This window comes from Festucalex cinctus, chromosome 21 (genome assembly GCF_051991245.1).
Source record: "Festucalex cinctus isolate MCC-2025b chromosome 21, RoL_Fcin_1.0, whole genome shotgun sequence".
NCBI classification, from domain to species: Eukaryota; Metazoa; Chordata; class Actinopteri; order Syngnathiformes; family Syngnathidae; genus Festucalex; species Festucalex cinctus.
Genome location: NC_135431.1, coordinates 13465190 through 13484560, shown reverse-complemented (window position 1 = coordinate 13484560; position 19371 = coordinate 13465190). Strand labels below are relative to the sequence as shown.

The window sequence follows — 19371 nt, the reverse complement described above, 5'->3', positions numbered from 1 at the left end:
TTTTATAGTATTTTATTATTTATCTACTTCTCTTCTTGTTGTATTTGTTATTTTGTATTATTATTTGTCCTATTTTTTAAAATATTTTATTGTTTAAAAAAATATTCTATTTTCATAGTATTGATTTTTCTGCTCAAAAAATCAACTGTTAGTTTTAGTATTTTTGTTTTTTTACAATCAGTTTTTTTCTTTCATATTTTTTGTTTCATTTTGTTTATTTTAGTATTTACTTAACTACATATGATACAATAAAAAAAGTACATTGATTAAAATTTTATTTGTTGTATTGTTTGTATGAGTAATTTTTGTTTTATCTTCCTTTAACTTTTTTAAATTTTATTTTAATATTATTATTATTATTATTATTATTATTATTATTATTATTATTGTGTTTGTTGTACAATTAATTTTAATTACACTGTTATTTCAATTTTGGATTCATATTTTTTTTAACATACCGTGCATTTTAAAAACATTCTTTTAGTATTTATTTTTCCATAGCAACTGTATTTTCCTTGTTTCCCCCTACAGGGGGCGTACTCCCAGCCATCGTCACCCTACATCCCCCCTGGGGCATACCCTCCTCCCTCGTGGGGGTCCAGCTCCGACACTCAGCCCTCCAGGGTGTCTCACGAGCAGTTCCGAGCCGCACTCCAACTAGTAGTCAATCCAGGTAAGTAACTACTAACTAGTGCTGATGTTTCTCAAACTTTGTTCTCCAACTGCCACCATAATGACCAACATTAAAATTTCTGTTGGCCTAAGTGTTCATTTAAAAAAAAAAAATTAAGGAATTATTTTTTTTTTTTTCCCCCCGTTAGGCGACCCCCGCGAGTACTTGGACAGCTTCATCAAAATCGGCGAGGGTTCCACGGGCATCGTGTGCATCGCCAGCGAGAAGCACAGCGGCAAGCAGGTGGCCGTCAAGAAGATGGACCTGAGGAAGCAGCAGAGGCGGGAGCTGCTCTTCAATGAGGTGCAAATATACCGCAACACGTCCATTACCGATCACAAGCTGCTTTTTCGTCATAGAAATATAGTTTACATATGCTGTGTATATATAATACCATACGTAATATATGTAATGTGCAACAGAGACGACGGTAGCAGATGGACGAGAGCTGTTGTCATATTTGCACACATGTTCGGATTTACTCTATCAGGCAGTATCACACTGTATGTGTGTGCGTGTTTCCTCCGCGCGCGTACGTCGGAGGGCGTCGATTCTGGTGCTAATTAGTTTCATTGTAATCCCCTTAATCCGCGCTTGTAATCCTGTTACGGTTAAAACTCCAGAATGTGTTTACATCGAGAGCGAGTCATTTCAATGAAGAGCTAATATGAAATGGCATGTTTCTTAATATATGTTGCATGTGTAGGTGGTGATCATGAGGGACTACCACCATGAGAACGTCGTGGACATGTACAATAGCTACCTGGTCGGAGACGAGCTGTGGGTGGTTATGGAGTTCCTGGAGGGAGGGGCGCTCACTGACATCGTCACACACACCAGGTAAGGGATGAAACACACATTGGAAGAGAAAAGATGTTCTCTCAAACAAACATCACTGAGGTGACTTGAGCAGGTTTTGATGCTAAGCTAAGAAATAGTTTTAAGATTGTAATGTTATTTTAGTGTGTGTAGTTTATAGAAAAAATGTGCCTGGAGTGTGAATCCAAATGGCTACACAGATGGAATATGTAATGGGTGAGGGGTGGGGGCGGGGGGATGAGTTAGTCTTGCGTTGTCCCCCTTAAAACAGAGGACACGTGCACGGTGAAAGAACATGACGCAGATGGTCTGTAATGAAGTCTTTCACAACACTTTTTTTTTTTTTTTTTTTTTTTTTTTTTTAAACTCACCAACTTTCCCGTAATTGTCTCTCTGTGTTAATGAGTTTCCATGCTGATTGTTTTTGGTGCTTTAATTCCAATCATTTGTGTGAATTGTCGGCGCGCGCGCTAATAACAAGATTGGCTGAGAAACGGCAGGCTTACACGATGTTTCCTCATAAACGATCGGAAAAAAAAATTCAACTCAGCCATACATCATTCAAGGAAGCCTATGTGATCATTTTAGCCTCAAATAACACAGTTGCAGTTGTCATGACAACCGTACAAGCGCGACCTAAAGCCTTGACAGGAAACCCACTAAAGCGTGTCTGGGCTGAGTTAGCCACTAAACACATTTAGCTTCGGCGAGCAGCAAAGCAAAGTTAGCTTGGCACCAAAAGTTAGTTTAGTTAGCATACTATTGTCTTATGTAAGCACCAGACATAGTTTACTTAATTTAGCACCTAAAATTAATAAAAAATTATCATAGCACAAAGACAGTTAGCTTAGCGTTAATTGAGTTAGCTTAGCTTAGTACATAACACTAAGTACAGTTTAATGCTAGTGTTATCTTAGCTCTTAGCTTTAACATGAACAGAGTTAGCTTAGGTAAGCACAAAGACAGTTATCTTAGCTTAGCATAACAATTTGAGTTACATTATTTTAGCACAACAAAATGTTATAACTCACTCGGGTTAGCTTAAATTAAGCAAATAGAAATGTGTCTTCAGTAAGCACAAATACTTGCATTTGATGAGATTAGCACAAAAACACAATTGTTTCATCTTTGTGGTTTTAAGGTTTAGCTAATAAGCGTTTTAGAGAGTGTAAGCGTAGGTGCTGTTTTTGTGTCATTTTGTTTGTGTTAGCGGTGCTATAATTGTCCTTCACTTAACAAGCTTACAAGATCATTAACATGTTGTTTTTTTCTTTCTTTTTTGTTATGATGAAAAACAATTTTCTGTTTCAATGATCCTCATCTTTGTGCGCACACGCATCCATTGACTGTTCATTATCAGAAGGCTCATTTGTCTTATTGCACTGTCAGTGCAAACGTGTGTGACACTTCATCGACTTCCGACAGTGCGCGCGTGTATTCAACACGCATCATTGTGCGCTTGTCTGGTTAGCTTGGATGGTGCGTTAGCCTCCCAATGAGCATGACTTTTATGCTCGTTTGACATTTGCAGTAGTAGCTTGACACGCCAAAAAAATAAAAATCCACTATAAAAGTTAAAGAATGCACACATAAGGCGCCAGCTGGCCATGTGTGCGCGTGTTCATTGAAGCTGTAAACGTGTCCCGTTTGCGCGCCTGAACATCCATCTGGGACCTCCTGCTCTGCACATCGCCGCCGCCGACACAACCTCCCATCTTTTCCCGTATATTTCACGCCAATTTCAAATAGCATCATAGTACAGTACGACGTGCGCGTGTGCGACAGGATGAACGAGGAGCAGATCGCCACGGTGTGCTTGTCGGTGCTGCGTGCCCTGTGCTACCTTCACACGCAAGGCGTCATCCACCGAGACATCAAAAGCGATTCCATCCTGCTCACCAGCGACGGACGGGTAAGCACACGCAGAGACACGCGGGGTATCTGTGAAGATGGATTCCTAGCCAATCACAAGACTGGAAATTCAACCGTATGGCTAGCAATGCTAAATGGATATATCTTCTTCTTGATGTGTGCATGCAGATCAAGCTGTCCGACTTTGGCTTCTGTGCCCAAGTTTCCAAAGAGGTGCCCAAGAGGAAGTCACTGGTTGGGACTCCATATTGGATGGCGCCGGAAGTCATCTCCAGACTGCCTTATGGGACAGAGGTGACACACATAGTTTTTTGTTTTTTTGTTTGTTTGTTTGTACTACTTATCATTTTTGAAGCACCTAACTTTTTGTGGAAATATTTTTTTGAAGGGTTTTTACAGTATACTTATTGTAATGCTACCAGTCACCGAAGCACTTTTCAGCCATTTATTGAAAGCCTAAACAACTGTAAAACACATGAACACAATGAGTACACTAACATTGGAGCTGCTGTTGGCCACAGCTCACACCCAGAGGCTCACGCGCAGGCCGTGCCTCTTAAAGGTTCACATACACTAAATTACGTACAGTAACATGCATTTTATGAGCTTTACAATGTGTCTAAAAGTGCCATTTTAAGGATTACACTTTGTTCACTGTACAGTATATAAAAAGTGTAGGCACACTTAGTTATGATATGTACGTGTAGGTGGACGTGTGGTCGCTGGGCATCATGGTGATCGAAATGGTGGACGGCGAACCACCGTACTTCAACGAGCCCCCCCTGCAAGCCATGAGGAGGATACGTGACAACCTGCCCCCGCGGCTAAAAGAGTCGCACAAGGTCAGCATGTCTAGCATAGCTAAATGATCATTATTATTTTGGTGTTGGTGTTCCAGTAGCTAAATGCTCACCGCTAGCCCCATTAGCTAATTTATGTATTGTTTTGCACATGCCAAGTGATATTTATTCGCGTTGGTTGGCATTAGAGGGGCGAAAATGTGTGGCTAACTTGGTTGCTAATTCTTAAACTAAATAATAATCTAAAAACATTTTTAAAACACTACTTTAAAAAATGTAGACAAAAATGATCAAATTGGAAAACAACTAAATACAGGACTAAAAAGTAACGGTAAGTTGAAAAAAAATATAGAAAATAATACAAAAATAAAATGTAAATGGAATAATACAAATACAAATAGTAAGCTACATAAAAATAAAATAGAATTTATATGTCAAATACAGAAGCCGATAGCATGTAAACTTAATGCATATATAGAAATAAATAATATAAATGTAAAAAACAAAACAAATAAAGTAAAAATTGTTTTTAAAGTTCAAAATTACATTATAAATGTATGAATGCATTATTCAAATGTCATTTTTTTTTAAATATAAATATGTAAAAATAAATATTACAGATATAAAAGGAAAAAAAATATTGATAGTTAATAAAATAATTCCAAATGATAAATGTAAATACTGAAAATATTTATTGAAAAGTTCAAAATAAATAATACAAAAATGGAAAAAATGTGTTAAAATATATTGAAAATATGAAAATAAATCATAAATAAAAAAAAATACATCATGAAATGTAACAAAATCAGGTTAGAAATGAATCTTATAAATACAAAAATAAATAGTAAACATTGGTGGGGTGGTTAGCATTTCCACCTCCCAGTACTGAGGACGTAAGGTTGAGTCCAGGCTTCGGCCTTCCTGGGAGAAGTTTGCATTGCATGTTCTCTCCGTGCCTGCGTGGGGCTTCTCCGGGTACTCCAGTCTCCCCCCACATTCCAGAGACATGCATGGTAGGTTAATTGGGCGCTCCGAATTGTCCCTAGGTGTGCTTGTGAGTGTGGATGGTTGTCCGTCTCTCTTTGTGCACTGCGATTGGCTGCCAACCAGTTCAGGGTGTGCCCCGCCTGCTGCCCGTAGCCAGCGGGGATAGGCTCCGGCACCCCCCACGACCCTAGTGAGGAAGAAGCGGTTAAGAAGATGGATGGATATTTTTAAACATAAAAACGAAATAACTATCTGAAGAAAAAAAAAATCAGCACAAATAAGGTGCTGCCACCCAAAAAAAAAAAAAAAAAAAAAAGACTTGTAGTTTTACCACGTTGAGTGGCGTTTGTGGTGTGTGCGCAGGTGTCGTCGGTGCTGCGCTCCTTCCTGGACCTGATGCTGGTACGCGAGCCTTCGCAGCGAGCCACTGCGCAGGAGCTCCTCCAGCACCCCTTCCTCAAACTGTCGGGACCTCCATCCTGCATCATGCCCCTCATGAGACACTACCGCCACCGCTGAACACGCACACACACGCCTGTCAACACTCACTCACCTCTCGTAACCGTGACGTAGATTAGCTAACCCCACACATGCGCAACCCGCAACTACGAGGAAACTAAGGAACTCTGACGTGAACTCCGGGTGTTGTAGGCACCTTGGAGGACCTTTGAGCGCGTGGGCGGGGCCACAGAAAAGCTCCCCCTGCACATGTATTTTAAGAGCAACTTGTAAGATTGAGTGTACAGTTTTGATAACTTTGAGTATTTGATGGTGTGGTAGCCATTGTGATATGAGCAGTATTCAATAGACTTTCCTACTCTTTATAACTTTTTTCATTCACAAATACACACACATATACAGTATATATACACATTTAATACAAAATATATACAAGTACTGTATAGACGTGTGTATATATATTGTATATGTAGAAAAAAATATATGCACACACACTCATGAAAACGACCACATGAAATATTCCAAATAATCCCACTTGAACCCAGCTGTTACTTAAAAAACAAAACAAAAAAAAACCTAAATATATTTATTATTACTATTACCTATCTTTGTAGACAGAACTTCCATTAAACGTTGGATAAAAAAGGGTAATGTCAGACATTTTCTATGAGCTTTTTAAAGTATTTATTTATTTATTGCAATTCATTTTTGTCTAGTGTGGCCTTTTTTTCCCTCATTTTATTTATTTTTTTAATTATTAAAAATGAAAAGTGATGGTCGACAGGGATCTACTCAAATACACTCAAATGCAATGAAACGGCGACTTCACTTTGTGTTTTTGTGTCAATACATTAAAATTATTGAACATATTCATTTATGAATAGGATTACCAATACATCATAAATTTGATTAAATATTTTCATAAGAACTTGTGAATTGAACACAAAAAAATGTAAACTATTACAATTTTTATGAAGAAAAATGAAACAATACATCGTTGAAATATGAATACAATAATAAGAATAGAATATTATATATATATATATATATATATATATATATGTATGAATTAAATGACACCAAAAAAAGAAAAATTTTTAGCTGCAGTAACATGATTGGTTTTGTATTTTGTACAGTACAATGCAAAAGAAGTCAAGTCAGCATTTTATGATTTGAGTGTATCTCGAGCAATTGCAGGGAGCCAATGAAGCCAATGGGTGTCCGCTTAATGCACTTACTGTAGCACACACTGAAGGAATCAAGAAGAGAGGGGGGGGGGGGGGGGAGTACTTTTTTATTTATTATTATTATTATAATTATTATTATTTACACGGAGGTTTTTAAATGGCGAGGGGGAAAATATCAATATGGTTCATTGTCATTGTCATGAAATCATCTGGTATACAAGTGTCAAATTTGCTGGCATCCATTTTGACCCATCAAGTCACTGTGATATGTAAATATGAGTGTTTGCGTGCGTGCGTGAATGTTGTACAGTGCCGCAGCATGTCTGTGAAGATGCTTTCAATTAAAACAAACTTCCATAAGAACATTGTCTTTTTGCATGTTTCACTTGTTTATTTATTTTTGTATTCCAAGGCCTCTCCTCTCCGTCATCTTCACTTTTTGTCCTCTCATCTCCGAAAAAGTCCAAAGCAGCCCAGAGCCAAGAAACAAACGGAGAGGGATGAGGTGTTGTAATTGATGGTCTTATTTGTCTTTGTGTGCTGCGAGTGCTTTGCGGCGTAATGGGATATTGATTGAGGTGGGACAGCAAGAGGAGCATCTCTCGCCTTCTCTCGGCCATCGACGACACGTCACTAAATAAAAGACCGGCCCTGGCACACTGGAAATAAATTAGACGGTTTCTTTTTTTTTTTCTCTCTCTCTCCAACTTTTACAGATTGAAGTCAATGGTGAATTTTGATGTTAAAAATTGTGTATTTGGTGCTCACCATTTAAAAAAAAAAAAAAAAAGTATTACGATACATAGCCATTTAAAAAAATAAGTCTTACTATATACATCAATGCTATTTGATGGCATTTATGAAAAGAAAATTTTTTAATAACATGAAATGAAAATGCCTTACTATATGTGTTTTTTTTTTGTTTTGTTTTTAATGCCTTACTATACATGGTCGTTTAGAAAGAAAAAAAATACATGGTCATTTTAAAAAAAATTCATAACGCCTTACTATACATGGTCGGGTTTTTTTAAATTAAAAACGCCTTACTATACATGGTCGTTTTTAAAAAAAAAATAAAACGCCTTACTATACATGGTTGTTTTTTTTAAATTAAAAACGCCTTACTATACATGGTCGTTTTTAAAAAAATTAAAAACGCCTTACGATACATGGTCGTTTTGTAAAAATTAAAAACGCCTTACTATACATGGTCGTTTTGTAAAAAATTAAAAACGCCTTACGATACATGGTCGTTTTGTAAAAATTAAAAACGCCTTACTATACATGGTCGTTTTGTAAAAAATTAAAAACGCCTTACTATACATGGTCGTTTTTAAAAAAATTAAAAACGGCGTTTTTAAGTTTTTTAAAAACGACCATGTATAGTAAGGCGTTTTTAATTTAAAAAAAAAACGACCATGTATAGTAAGGCGTTTTTAATTTTTTTAAAACGACCATGTATAGTAAGGCGTTTTTAATTTTTACAAAACGACCATGTATAGTAAGGCGTTTTTAATTTTTAAAAAAACGACCATGTATAGCAAGGCGTTTTTAATTTTTTTAAAACGACCATGTATAGTAAGGCGTTTTTAATTTTTAAAAAACGACCATGTAAAGTAAGGCGTTTTTAATTTTTACAAAACGACCATGTATAGTAAGGCGTTTTTAATTAAAAAAAAAAACGACCATGTATAGTAAGGCGTTTTTAATTTTTTTAAAACGACCATGTATAGTAAGGCGTTTTTAATTTTTACAAAACGACCATGTATAGTAAGGCGTTTTTAATTTTAAAAAAAACGACCATGTATAGCAAGGCGTTTTTAATTTTTTTAAAACGACCATGTATAGTAAGGCGTTTTTAATTTTTACAAAACGACCATGTATAGTAAGGCGTTTTTAATTAAAAAAAAAACGACCATGTATAGTAAGGCGTTTTTAATTTTTTTAAAAACGACCGTGTATAGTAAGGCATTTTTAATTTTTTACAAAACGACCATGTATAGTAAGGCGTTTTTAATTTAAAAAAAACGACCATGTATAGTAAGGCGTTTTTAATTTAAAAAAAAAAAGTCCATGTATAGTAAGGCGTTTTTAATTTTTTTAAAACGACCATGTATAGTAAGGCGTTTTTAATTTAAAAAAAAACAACCATGTATAGTAAGGCGTTTTTAATTTTTAAAAAAACGACCATGTATAGTAAGGCGTTTTTAATTTTTAAAAAACGACCATGTATAGTAAGGCGTTTTTAATTTTTAAAAAACGACCATGTATAGTAAGGCTTTTTTTATTTAAAAAAAAAAAAAGTCCATGTATAGTAAGGCGTTTTAAATTTTTTAAAAACGACCATGTATAGTAAGGCGTTTTTAATTTAAAAAAAAACGACCATGTATTGTAAGGCGTTTTTAATTTTTTACAAAACGACCATGTATAGTAAGGTGTTTTTAATTTTTTTTTAAAAACGACCATCTATAGTAAGGCGTTTTTAATTTTTTACAAAACGACCATGTATAGTAAGGCGTTTTTAATTTTTACAAAACGACCATGTATCGTAAGGCGTTTTTATTTTTTTTAAAACGACCATGTATAGTAAGGCGTTTTTAATTTTTTACAAAACGACCATGTATAGTAAGGCGTTTTTAATTTTTTACAAAACGACCATGTATAGTAAGGTGTTTTTAATTTTTTTTTAAAAACGACCATCTATAGTAAGGCGTTTTTAATTTTTTACAAAACGACCATGTATAGTAAGGCGTTTTTAATTTTTACAAAACGACCATGTATCGTAAGGCGTTTTTATTTTTTTTAAAACGACCATGTATAGTAAGGCGTTTTTAATTTTTTACAAAACGACCATGTATAGTAAGGCGTTTTTAATTTTTTACAAAACGACCATGTATAGTAAGGCGTTTTTAATTTTTACAAAACGACCATGTATCGTAAGGCGTTTTTATTTTTTTTTAAACGACCATGTATAGTAAGGCGTTTTTAATTTTTTACAAAACGACCATGTATAGTAAGGCGTTTTTAATTTTTTACAAAACGACCATGTATAGTAAGGCGTTTTTAATTTTTACAAAACGACCATGTATCGTAAGGCGTTTTTAATTTTTTTAAAAACGACCATGTATAGTAAGGCGTTTTTAATAATAAAAAAAAAAAAGTCCATGTATAGTAAGGCGTTTTTAATTTTTTAAAAACGACCATGTATAGTAAGGCGTTTTTAATTTTTACAAGTAAGGCGTTTTTTGATAATAAAAAAAACGACCATGTATAGTAAGTCGTTTTTTGATTTAAAAAAAAAACGACCATGTATAGTAAGGTGTTTTTTGATTAAAAAAAAAACGACCATGTATAGTAAGGCGTTTTTTGATAATAAAAAAAACGACCATGTATAGTAAGGCGTTTTTTGATTTTAAAAAAAACGACCATGTATAGTAAGGCGTTTTTTGATTAAAAAAAAACGACCATGTATAGTAAGGCGTTTTTTGATAATAAAAAAAAACCCGACCATGTATAGTAAGGCGTTTTTTGATAAAAAAAAAACGACCATGTATAGTAAGGCGTTTTTTGATTAAAAAAAATGACCATGTATAGTAAGGCGTTTTTTGATAATAAAAAAAACGACCATGTATAGTAAGGCGTTTTTTGATTTAAAAAAAAACGACCATGTATAGTAAGGCGTTTTTTGATTTAAAAAAAAAACGACCATGTATAGTAAGGCGTTTTTTGATAATAAAAAAAACGACCATGTATAGTAAGGCGTTTTTTGATTAAAAAAAACGACCATGTATAGTAAGGCGTTTTTTGATTAAAAAAACGACCATGTATAGTAAGGCGTTTTTTATTCTGTTAAAAAACAACCATGTATAGTAAGGCGTTTTTTGATAATAAAAAAAAACGACCATGTATAGTAAGGCGTTTTTTGATAATAAAAAAAAACGACCATGTATAGTAAGGCGTTTTTTGATTAAAAAAAACGACCATGTATAGTAAGGCGTTTTTTGATAATAAAGAAAACGACCATGTATAGTAAGGTGTTTTTTGATTAAAAAAAATGACCATGTATAGTAAGGCGTTTTTTGATAATAAAAAAAACGACCATGTATAGTAAGGCGTTTTTTGATAATAAAAAAAAACGACCATGTATAGTAAGGCGTTTTTTGATTAAAAAAAACGACCATGTATAGTAAGGCGTTTTTTGATTAAAAAAAACGACCATGTATAGTAAGGCGTTTTTTGATAATAAAAAAAACGACCATGTATAGTAAGGCGTTTTTTGATTAAAAAAAACGACCATGTATAGTAAGGCGTTTTTTGATAATAAAAAAAACGACCATGTATAGAAAGGCGTTTTTTGATAATAAAAAAAACGACCATGTATAGAAAGGCGTTTTTTGATAATAAAAAAAACGACCATGTATAGTAAGGCGTTTTTTGATAATAAAAAAAAACGACCATGAATAGTAAGGCGTTTTTTGATAATAAAAAAAACGACCATGTATAGAAAGGCGTTTTTTGATAATAAAAAAAACGACCATGTATAGTAAGGCGTTTTTTGATAATAAAAAAAAACGACCATGTATAGTAAGGCGTTTTTTGATTAAAAAAAACGACCATGTATAGTAAGGCGTTTTTTGATAATAAAAAAAACGACCATGTATAGTAAGGCGTTTTTTGATAATAAAAAAAACGACCATGTATAGTAAGGCGTTTTTTGATAATAAAAAAAACGACCATGTATAGTAAGGCGTTTTTTGATAAAAAAAAAAACGACCATGTATAGTAAGGCGTTTTTTGATAATAAAAAAAAACCCGACCATGTATAGTAAGGCGTTTTTTGATAAAAAAAAAACGACCATGTATAGTAAGGCGTTTTTTGATTAAAAAAAATGACCATGTATAGTAAGGCGTTTTTTGATAATAAAAAAAACGACCATGTATAGTAAGGCGTTTTTTGATTTAAAAAAAAACGACCATGTATAGTAAGGCGTTTTTTGATTTAAAAAAAAACGACCATGTATAGTAAGGCGTTTTTTGATTTAAAAAAAAACGACCATGTATAGTAAGGCGTTTTTTGATAATAAAAAAAACGACCATGTATAGTAAGGCGTTTTTTGATTAAAAAAAACGACCATGTATAGTAAGGCGTTTTTTGATTAAAAAAAACGACCATGTATAGTAAGGTGTTTTTTGATAATAAAAAAAAACGACCATGTATAGTAAGGCGTTTTTTGATAATAAAAAAAAACGACCATGTATAGTAAGGCGTTTTTTGATAATAAAAAAAACGACCATGTATAGTAAGGCGTTTTTTGATTAAAAAAAACGACCATGTATAGTAAGGTGTTTTTTGATAATAAAAAAAACGACCATGTATAGTAAGGCGTTTTTTGATTAAAAAAAACGACCATGTATAGTAAGGCGTTTTTTGATAATAAAAAAAAACGACCATGTATAGTAAGGCGTTTTTTGATTAAAAAAAACGACCATGTATAGTAAGGCGTTTTTTGATTAAAAAAAACGACCATGTATAGTAAGGCGTTTTTTGATAATAAAAAAAACGACCATGTATAGTAAGGCGTTTTTTGATTAAAAAAAACGACCATGTATAGTAAGGCGTTTTTTGATAATAAAAAAAACGACCATGTATAGTAAGGCGTTTTTTGATTAAAAAAAACGACCATGTATAGTAAGGCATTTTTTGATAATAAAAAAAACGACCATGTATAGTAAGGCGTTTTTTGATTAAAAAAAACGACCATGTATAGTAAGGCGTTTTTTGATAATAAAAAAAACGACCATGTATAGAAAGGCGTTTTTTGATAATAAAAAAAACGACCATGTATAGTAAGGCGTTTTTTGATAATAAAAAAAAACGACCACGAATAGTAAGGCGTTTTTTGATAATAAAAAAAACGACCATGTATAGAAAGGCGTTTTTTGATAATAAAAAAAACGACCATGTATAGTAAGGCGTTTTTTGATAATAAAAAAAAACGACCATGTATAGTAAGGCGTTTTTTGATTAAAAAAAACGACCATGTATAGTAAGGCGTTTTTTGATAATAAAAAAAACGACCATGTATAGTAAGGCGTTTTTTGATAATAAAAAAAACGACCATGTATAGTAAGGCGTTTTTTGATAATAAAAAAAACGACCATGTATAGTAAGGCGTTTTTTGATTTAAAAAAAACGACCATGTATAGTAAGGCGTTTTTTGATAATAAAAAAAAACCCGACCATGTATAGTAAGGCGTTTTTTGATAAAAAAAAAATGACCATGTATAGTAAGGCGTTTTTTGATTAAAAAAAATGACCATGTATAGTAAGGTGTTTTTTGATTTAAAAAAAAACGACCATGTATAGTAAGGCGTTTTTTGATTTAAAAAAAACGACCATGTATAGTAAGGCGTTTTTTGATAATAAAAAAAACGACCATGTATAGTAAGGTGTTTTTTGATTAAAAAAATGACCATGTATAGTAAGGCGTTTTTTGATTAAAAAAAACGACCATGTATAGTAAGGTGTTTTTTGATTTAAAAAAAAACGACCATGTATAGTAAGGCGTTTTTTGATTTAAAAAAAAACGACCATGTATAGTAAGGCGTTTTTTGATTTAAAAAAAAACGACCATGTATAGTAAGGCGTTTTTTGATAATAAAAAAAACGACCATGTATAGTAAGGCGTTTTTTGATTAAAAAAAACGACCATGTATAGTAAGGCGTTTTTTGATTAAAAAAAACGACCATGTATAGTAAGGTGTTTTTTGATAATAAAAAAAAACGACCATGTATAGTAAGGCGTTTTTTGATAATAAAAAAAAACGACCATGTATAGTAAGGCGTTTTTTGATAATAAAAAAAACGACCATGTATAGTAAGGCGTTTTTTGATTAAAAAAAACGACCATGTATAGTAAGGTGTTTTTTGATAATAAAAAAAACGACCATGTATAGTAAGGCGTTTTTTGATTAAAAAAAACGACCATGTATAGTAAGGCGTTTTTTGATAATAAAAAAAAACGACCATGTATAGTAAGGCGTTTTTTGATAAAAAAAAACGACCATGTATAGTAAGGCGTTTTTTGATTAAAAAAAACGACCATGTATAGTAAGGCGTTTTTTGATTAAAAAAAACGACCATGTATAGTAAGGCGTTTTTTGATAATAAAAAAAACGACCATGTATAGTAAGGCGTTTTTTGATTAAAAAAAACGACCATGTATAGTAAGGCATTTTTTGATAATAAAAAAAACGACCATGTATAGTAAGGCGTTTTTTGATTAAAAAAAACGACCATGTATAGTAAGGCGTTTTTTGATAATAAAAAAAAACGACCATGAATAGTAAGGCGTTTTTTGATAATAAAAAAAACGACCATGTATAGAAAGGCGTTTTTTGATAATAAAAAAAACGACCATGTATAGTAAGGCGTTTTTTGATAATAAAAAAAAACGACCATGTATAGTAAGGCGTTTTTTGATTAAAAAAAACGACCATGTATAGTAAGGCGTTTTTTGATAATAAAAAAAACGACCATGTATAGTAAGGCGTTTTTTGATAATTAAAAAAACGACCATGTATAGTAAGGCGTTTTTTGATAATAAAAAAAAACGACCACGAATAGTAAGGCGTTTTTTGATAATAAAAAAAACGACCATGTATAGAAAGGCGTTTTTTGATAATAAAAAAAACGACCATGTATAGTAAGGCGTTTTTTGATAATAAAAAAAAACGACCATGTATAGTAAGGCGTTTTTTGATTAAAAAAAACGACCATGTATAGTAAGGCGTTTTTTGATAATAAAAAAAACGACCATGTATAGTAAGGCGTTTTTTGATAATAAAAAAAACGACCATGTATAGTAAGGCGTTTTTTGATAATAAAAAAAACGACCATGTATAGTAAGGCGTTTTTTGATTTAAAAAAAACGACCATGTATAGTAAGGCGTTTTTTGATAATAAAAAAAAACCCGACCATGTATAGTAAGGCGTTTTTTGATAAAAAAAAAAATGACCATGTATAGTAAGGCGTTTTTTGATTAAAAAAAATGACCATGTATAGTAAGGCGTTTTTTGATAATAAAAAAAACGACCATGTATAGTAAGGCGTTTTTTGATTTAAAAAAAAACGACCATGTATAGTAAGGCGTTTTTTGATTTAAAAAAAAACGACCATGTATAGTAAGGCGTTTTTTGATTTAAAAAAAAACGACCATGTATAGTAAGGCGTTTTTTGATAATAAAAAAAACGACCATGTATAGTAAGGCGTTTTTTGATTAAAAAAAACGACCATGTATAGTAAGGCGTTTTTTGATTAAAAAAAACGACCATGTATAGTAAGGTGTTTTTTGATAATAAAAAAAAACGACCATGTATAGTAAGGCGTTTTTTGATAATAAAAAAAAACGACCATGTATAGTAAGGCGTTTTTTGATAATAAAAAAAACGACCATGTATAGTAAGGCGTTTTTTGATTAAAAAAAACGACCATGTATAGTAAGGTGTTTTTTGATAATAAAAAAAACGACCATGTATAGTAAGGCGTTTTTTGATTAAAAAAAACGACCATGTATAGTAAGGCGTTTTTTGATAATAAAAAAAAACGACCATGTATAGTAAGGCGTTTTTTGATAAAAAAAAAACGACCATGTATAGTAAGGCGTTTTTTGATTAAAAAAAACGACCATGTATAGTAAGGCGTTTTTTGATTAAAAAAAACGACCATGTATAGTAAGGCGTTTTTTGATAATAAAAAAAACGACCATGTATAGTAAGGCGTTTTTTGATTAAAAAAAACGACCATGTATAGTAAGGCATTTTTTGATAATAAAAAAAACGACCATGTATAGTAAGGCGTTTTTTGATTAAAAAAAACGACCATGTATAGTAAGGCGTTTTTTGATAATAAAAAAAAACGACCATGAATAGTAAGGCGTTTTTTGATAATAAAAAAAACGACCATGTATAGAAAGGCGTTTTTTGATAATAAAAAAAACGACCATGTATAGTAAGGCGTTTTTTGATAATAAAAAAAAACGACCATGTATAGTAAGGCGTTTTTTGATTAAAAAAAACGACCATGTATAGTAAGGCGTTTTTTGATAATAAAAAAAACGACCATGTATAGTAAGGCGTTTTTTGATAATTAAAAAAACGACCATGTATAGTAAGGCGTTTTTTGATAATAAAAAAAACGACCATGTATAGTAAGGCGTTTTTTGATAATAAAAAAAACGACCATGTATAGTAAGGCGTTTTTTGATTAAAAAAAACGACCATGTATAGTAAGGCGTTTTTTGATAATAAAAAAAACGACCATGTATAGTAAGGCGTTTTTAATTTTTACAAAACGACCATGTATAGTAAGGCGTTTTTAATTTTTTTAAAAACGACCATGTATAGCAAGGCGTTTTTAATTTTTTTAAAACGACCATGTATAGTAAGGCGTTTTTAATTTTGAAAAAACGACCATGTAAAGTAAGGCGTTTTTAATTTTTACAAAACGACCATGTATAGTAAGGCGTTTTTAATAAAAAAAAAAACGACCATGTATAGTAAGGCGTTTTTAATTTTTTTTAAAACGACCATGTATAGTAAGGCATTTTTAATTTTTTAAAAAACGACCATGTATAGTAAGGCGTTTTTAATTTAAAAAAAACGACCATGTAAGGCGTTTTTAATAAAAAAAAAAAAAAGTCCATGTATAGTAAGGCGTTTTTAATTTTTTTAAAACGACCATGTATAGTAAGGCGTTTTTAATTTTAAAAAAAACAACCATGTATAGTAAGGCGTTTTTAATTTTTAAAAAAACGACCATGTATAGTAAGCCGTTTTTAATTTTTAAAAAACGACCATGTATAGTAAGGCGTTTTTAATTTTTAAAAAACGACCATGTATAGTAAGGCTTTTTTTATTAAAAAAAAAAAAAAGTCCATGTATAGTAAGGCGTTTTAAATTTTTTAAAAACGACCATGTATAGTAAGGCGTTTTTAATTTAAAAAAAAACGACCATGTATTGTAAGGCGTTTTTAATTTTTTACAAAACGACCATGTATAGTAAGGTGTTTTTAATTTTTTTTTAAAAACGACCATCTATAGTAAGGCGTTTTTAATTTTTTACAAAACGACCATGTATAGTAAGGCGTTTTTATTTTTTTTAAAACGACCATGTATAGTAAGGCGTTTTTAATTTTTTACAAAACGACCATGTATAGTAAGGCGTTTTTAATTTTTACAAAACGACCATGTATCGTAAGGCGTTTATAATTTTTTACAAAACGACCATGTATAGTAAGGCGTTTTTAATTTTTACAAAACGACCATGTATCGTAAGGCGTTTTTAATTTTTTTAAAAACGACCATGTATAGTAAGGCGTTTTTAATAAAAAAAAAAAAAAGTCCATGTATAGTAAGGCGTTTTTAATTTTTTAAAAACGACCATGTATAGTAAGGCGTTTTTAATTTTTACAAGTAAGGCGTTTTTTGATAATAAAAAAAACGACCATGTATAGTAAGTCGTTTTTTGATTTAAAAAAAAACGACCATGTATAGTAAGGTGTTTTTTGATTAAAAAAAAAACGACCATGTATAGTAAGGCGTTTTTTGATAATAAAAAAAACGACCATGTATAGTAAGGCGTTTTTTGATTTTAAAAAAAACGACCATGTATTGTAAGGCGTTTTTTGATATAAAAAAACGACCATGTATAGTAAGGCGTTTTTTGATAATAAAAAAAAACCCGACCATGTATAGTAAGGCGTTTTTTGATAAAAAAAAAAAACGACCATGTATAGTAAGGCGTTTTTTGATTAAAAAAAATGACCATGTATAGTAAGGCGTTTTTTGATAATAAAAAATACGACCATGTATAGTAAGGCGTTTTTTGATTTAAAAAAAAACGACCATGTATAGTAAGGCGTTTTTTGATTTAAAAAAAAACGACCATGTATAGTAAGGCGTTTTTTGATTTAAAAAAAAACGACCATGTATAGTAAGGCGTTTTTTGATAATAAAAAAAACGACCATGTATAGTAAGGCGTTGTTTGATTAAAAAAAACGACCATGTATAGTAAGGCGTTTTTTGATTAAAACGACCATGTATAGTAAGGCGTTTTTTATTCTGTTAAAAAACAACCATGTATAGTAAGGCGTTTTTTGATAATAAAAAAAAACGACCATGTATAGTAAGGCGTTTTTTGATAATAAAAAAAAACGACCATGTATAGTAAGGCGTTTTTTGATAATAAAAAAAAACGACCATGTATAGTAAGGCGTTTTTTGATAATAAAAAAAACGACCATGTATAGTAAGGCGTTTTTTGATTAAAAAAAACGACCATGTATAGTAAGGTGTTTTTTGATAATAAAAAAAACGACCATGTATAGTAAGGCGTTTTTTGATTAAAAAAAACGACCATGTATAGTAAGGCGTTTTTTGATAATAAAAAAAAACGACCATGTATAGTAAGGCGTTTTTTGATAAAAAAAAACGACCATGTATAGTAAGGCGTTTTTTGATTAAAAAAAACGACCATGTATAGTAAGGCGTTTTTTGATTAAAAAAAACGACCATGTATAGTAAGGCGTTTTTTGATAATAAAAAAAACGACCATGTATAGTAAGGCGTTTTTTGATTAAAAAAAACGACCATGTATAGTAAGGCATTTTTTGATAATAAAAAAAACGACCATGTATAGTAAGGCGTTTTTTGATTAAAAAAAACGACCATGTATAGTAAGGCGTTTTTTGATAATAAAAAAAAACGACCATGAATAGTAAGGCGTTTTTTGATAATAAAAAAAACGACCATGTATAGAAAGGCGTTTTTTGATAATAAAAAAAACGACCATGTATAGTAAGGCGTTTTTTGATAATAAAAAAAAACGACCATGTATAGTAAGGCGTTTTTTGATTAAAAAAAACGACCATGTATAGTAAGGCGTTTTTTGATAATAAAAAAAACGACCATGTATAGTAAGGCGTTTTTTGATAATTAAAAAAACGACCATGTATAGTAAGGCGTTTTTTGATAATAAAAAAAACGACCATGTATAGTAAGGCGTTTTTTGATAATAAAAAAAACGACCATGTATAGTAAGGCGTTTTTTGATTAAAAAAAACGACCATGTATAGTAAGGCGTTTTTTGATAATAAAAAAAACGACCATGTATAGTAAGGCGTTTTTAATTTTTACAAAACGACCATGTATAGTAAGGCGTTTTTAATTTTTTAAAAAACGACCATGTATAGCAAGGCGTTTTTAATTTTTTTAAAACGACCATGTATAGTAAGGCGTTTTTAATTTTGAAAAAACGACCATGTAAAGTAAGGCGTTTTTAATTTTTACAAAACGACCATGTATAGTAAGGCGTTTTTAATTAAAAAAAAAACGACCATGTATAGTAAGGCGTTTTTAATTTTTTTTAAAACGACCATGTATAGTAAGGCATTTTTAATTTTTTAAAAAACGACCATGTATAGTAAGGCGTTTTTAATTTAAAAAAAACGACCATGTAAGGCGTTTTTAATAAAAAAAAAAAAAAAGTCCATGTATAGTAAGGCGTTTTTAAT

The 19371-nt window shown here is 31.5% G+C and overlaps 1 protein-coding gene across 4 annotated transcripts in view; it reads left to right on the top strand.

The window, feature by feature from the left end:
* pak5 (p21 protein (Cdc42/Rac)-activated kinase 5) overlaps nucleotides 1–7162 on the top strand; it is a 55689-nt gene extending 48527 nt beyond the window's left edge. For all 4 annotated transcript variants that reach the window (XM_077510663.1, XM_077510661.1, XM_077510662.1 and 1 more), the window contains 7 exons: nucleotides 532–673; nucleotides 822–976; nucleotides 1380–1513; nucleotides 3278–3404; nucleotides 3533–3658; nucleotides 4072–4206; nucleotides 5515–7162. In XM_077510663.1, coding sequence (XP_077366789.1) covers nucleotides 532–673; nucleotides 822–976; nucleotides 1380–1513; nucleotides 3278–3404; nucleotides 3533–3658; nucleotides 4072–4206; nucleotides 5515–5670 — 975 coding nt within the window. In that variant the 3' untranslated portion in view covers nucleotides 5671–7162. The remainder of the gene's footprint in view (nucleotides 1–531; nucleotides 674–821; nucleotides 977–1379; nucleotides 1514–3277; nucleotides 3405–3532; nucleotides 3659–4071; nucleotides 4207–5514) is intronic.
* Nucleotides 7163–19371: the final 12209 nt, after the last annotated feature.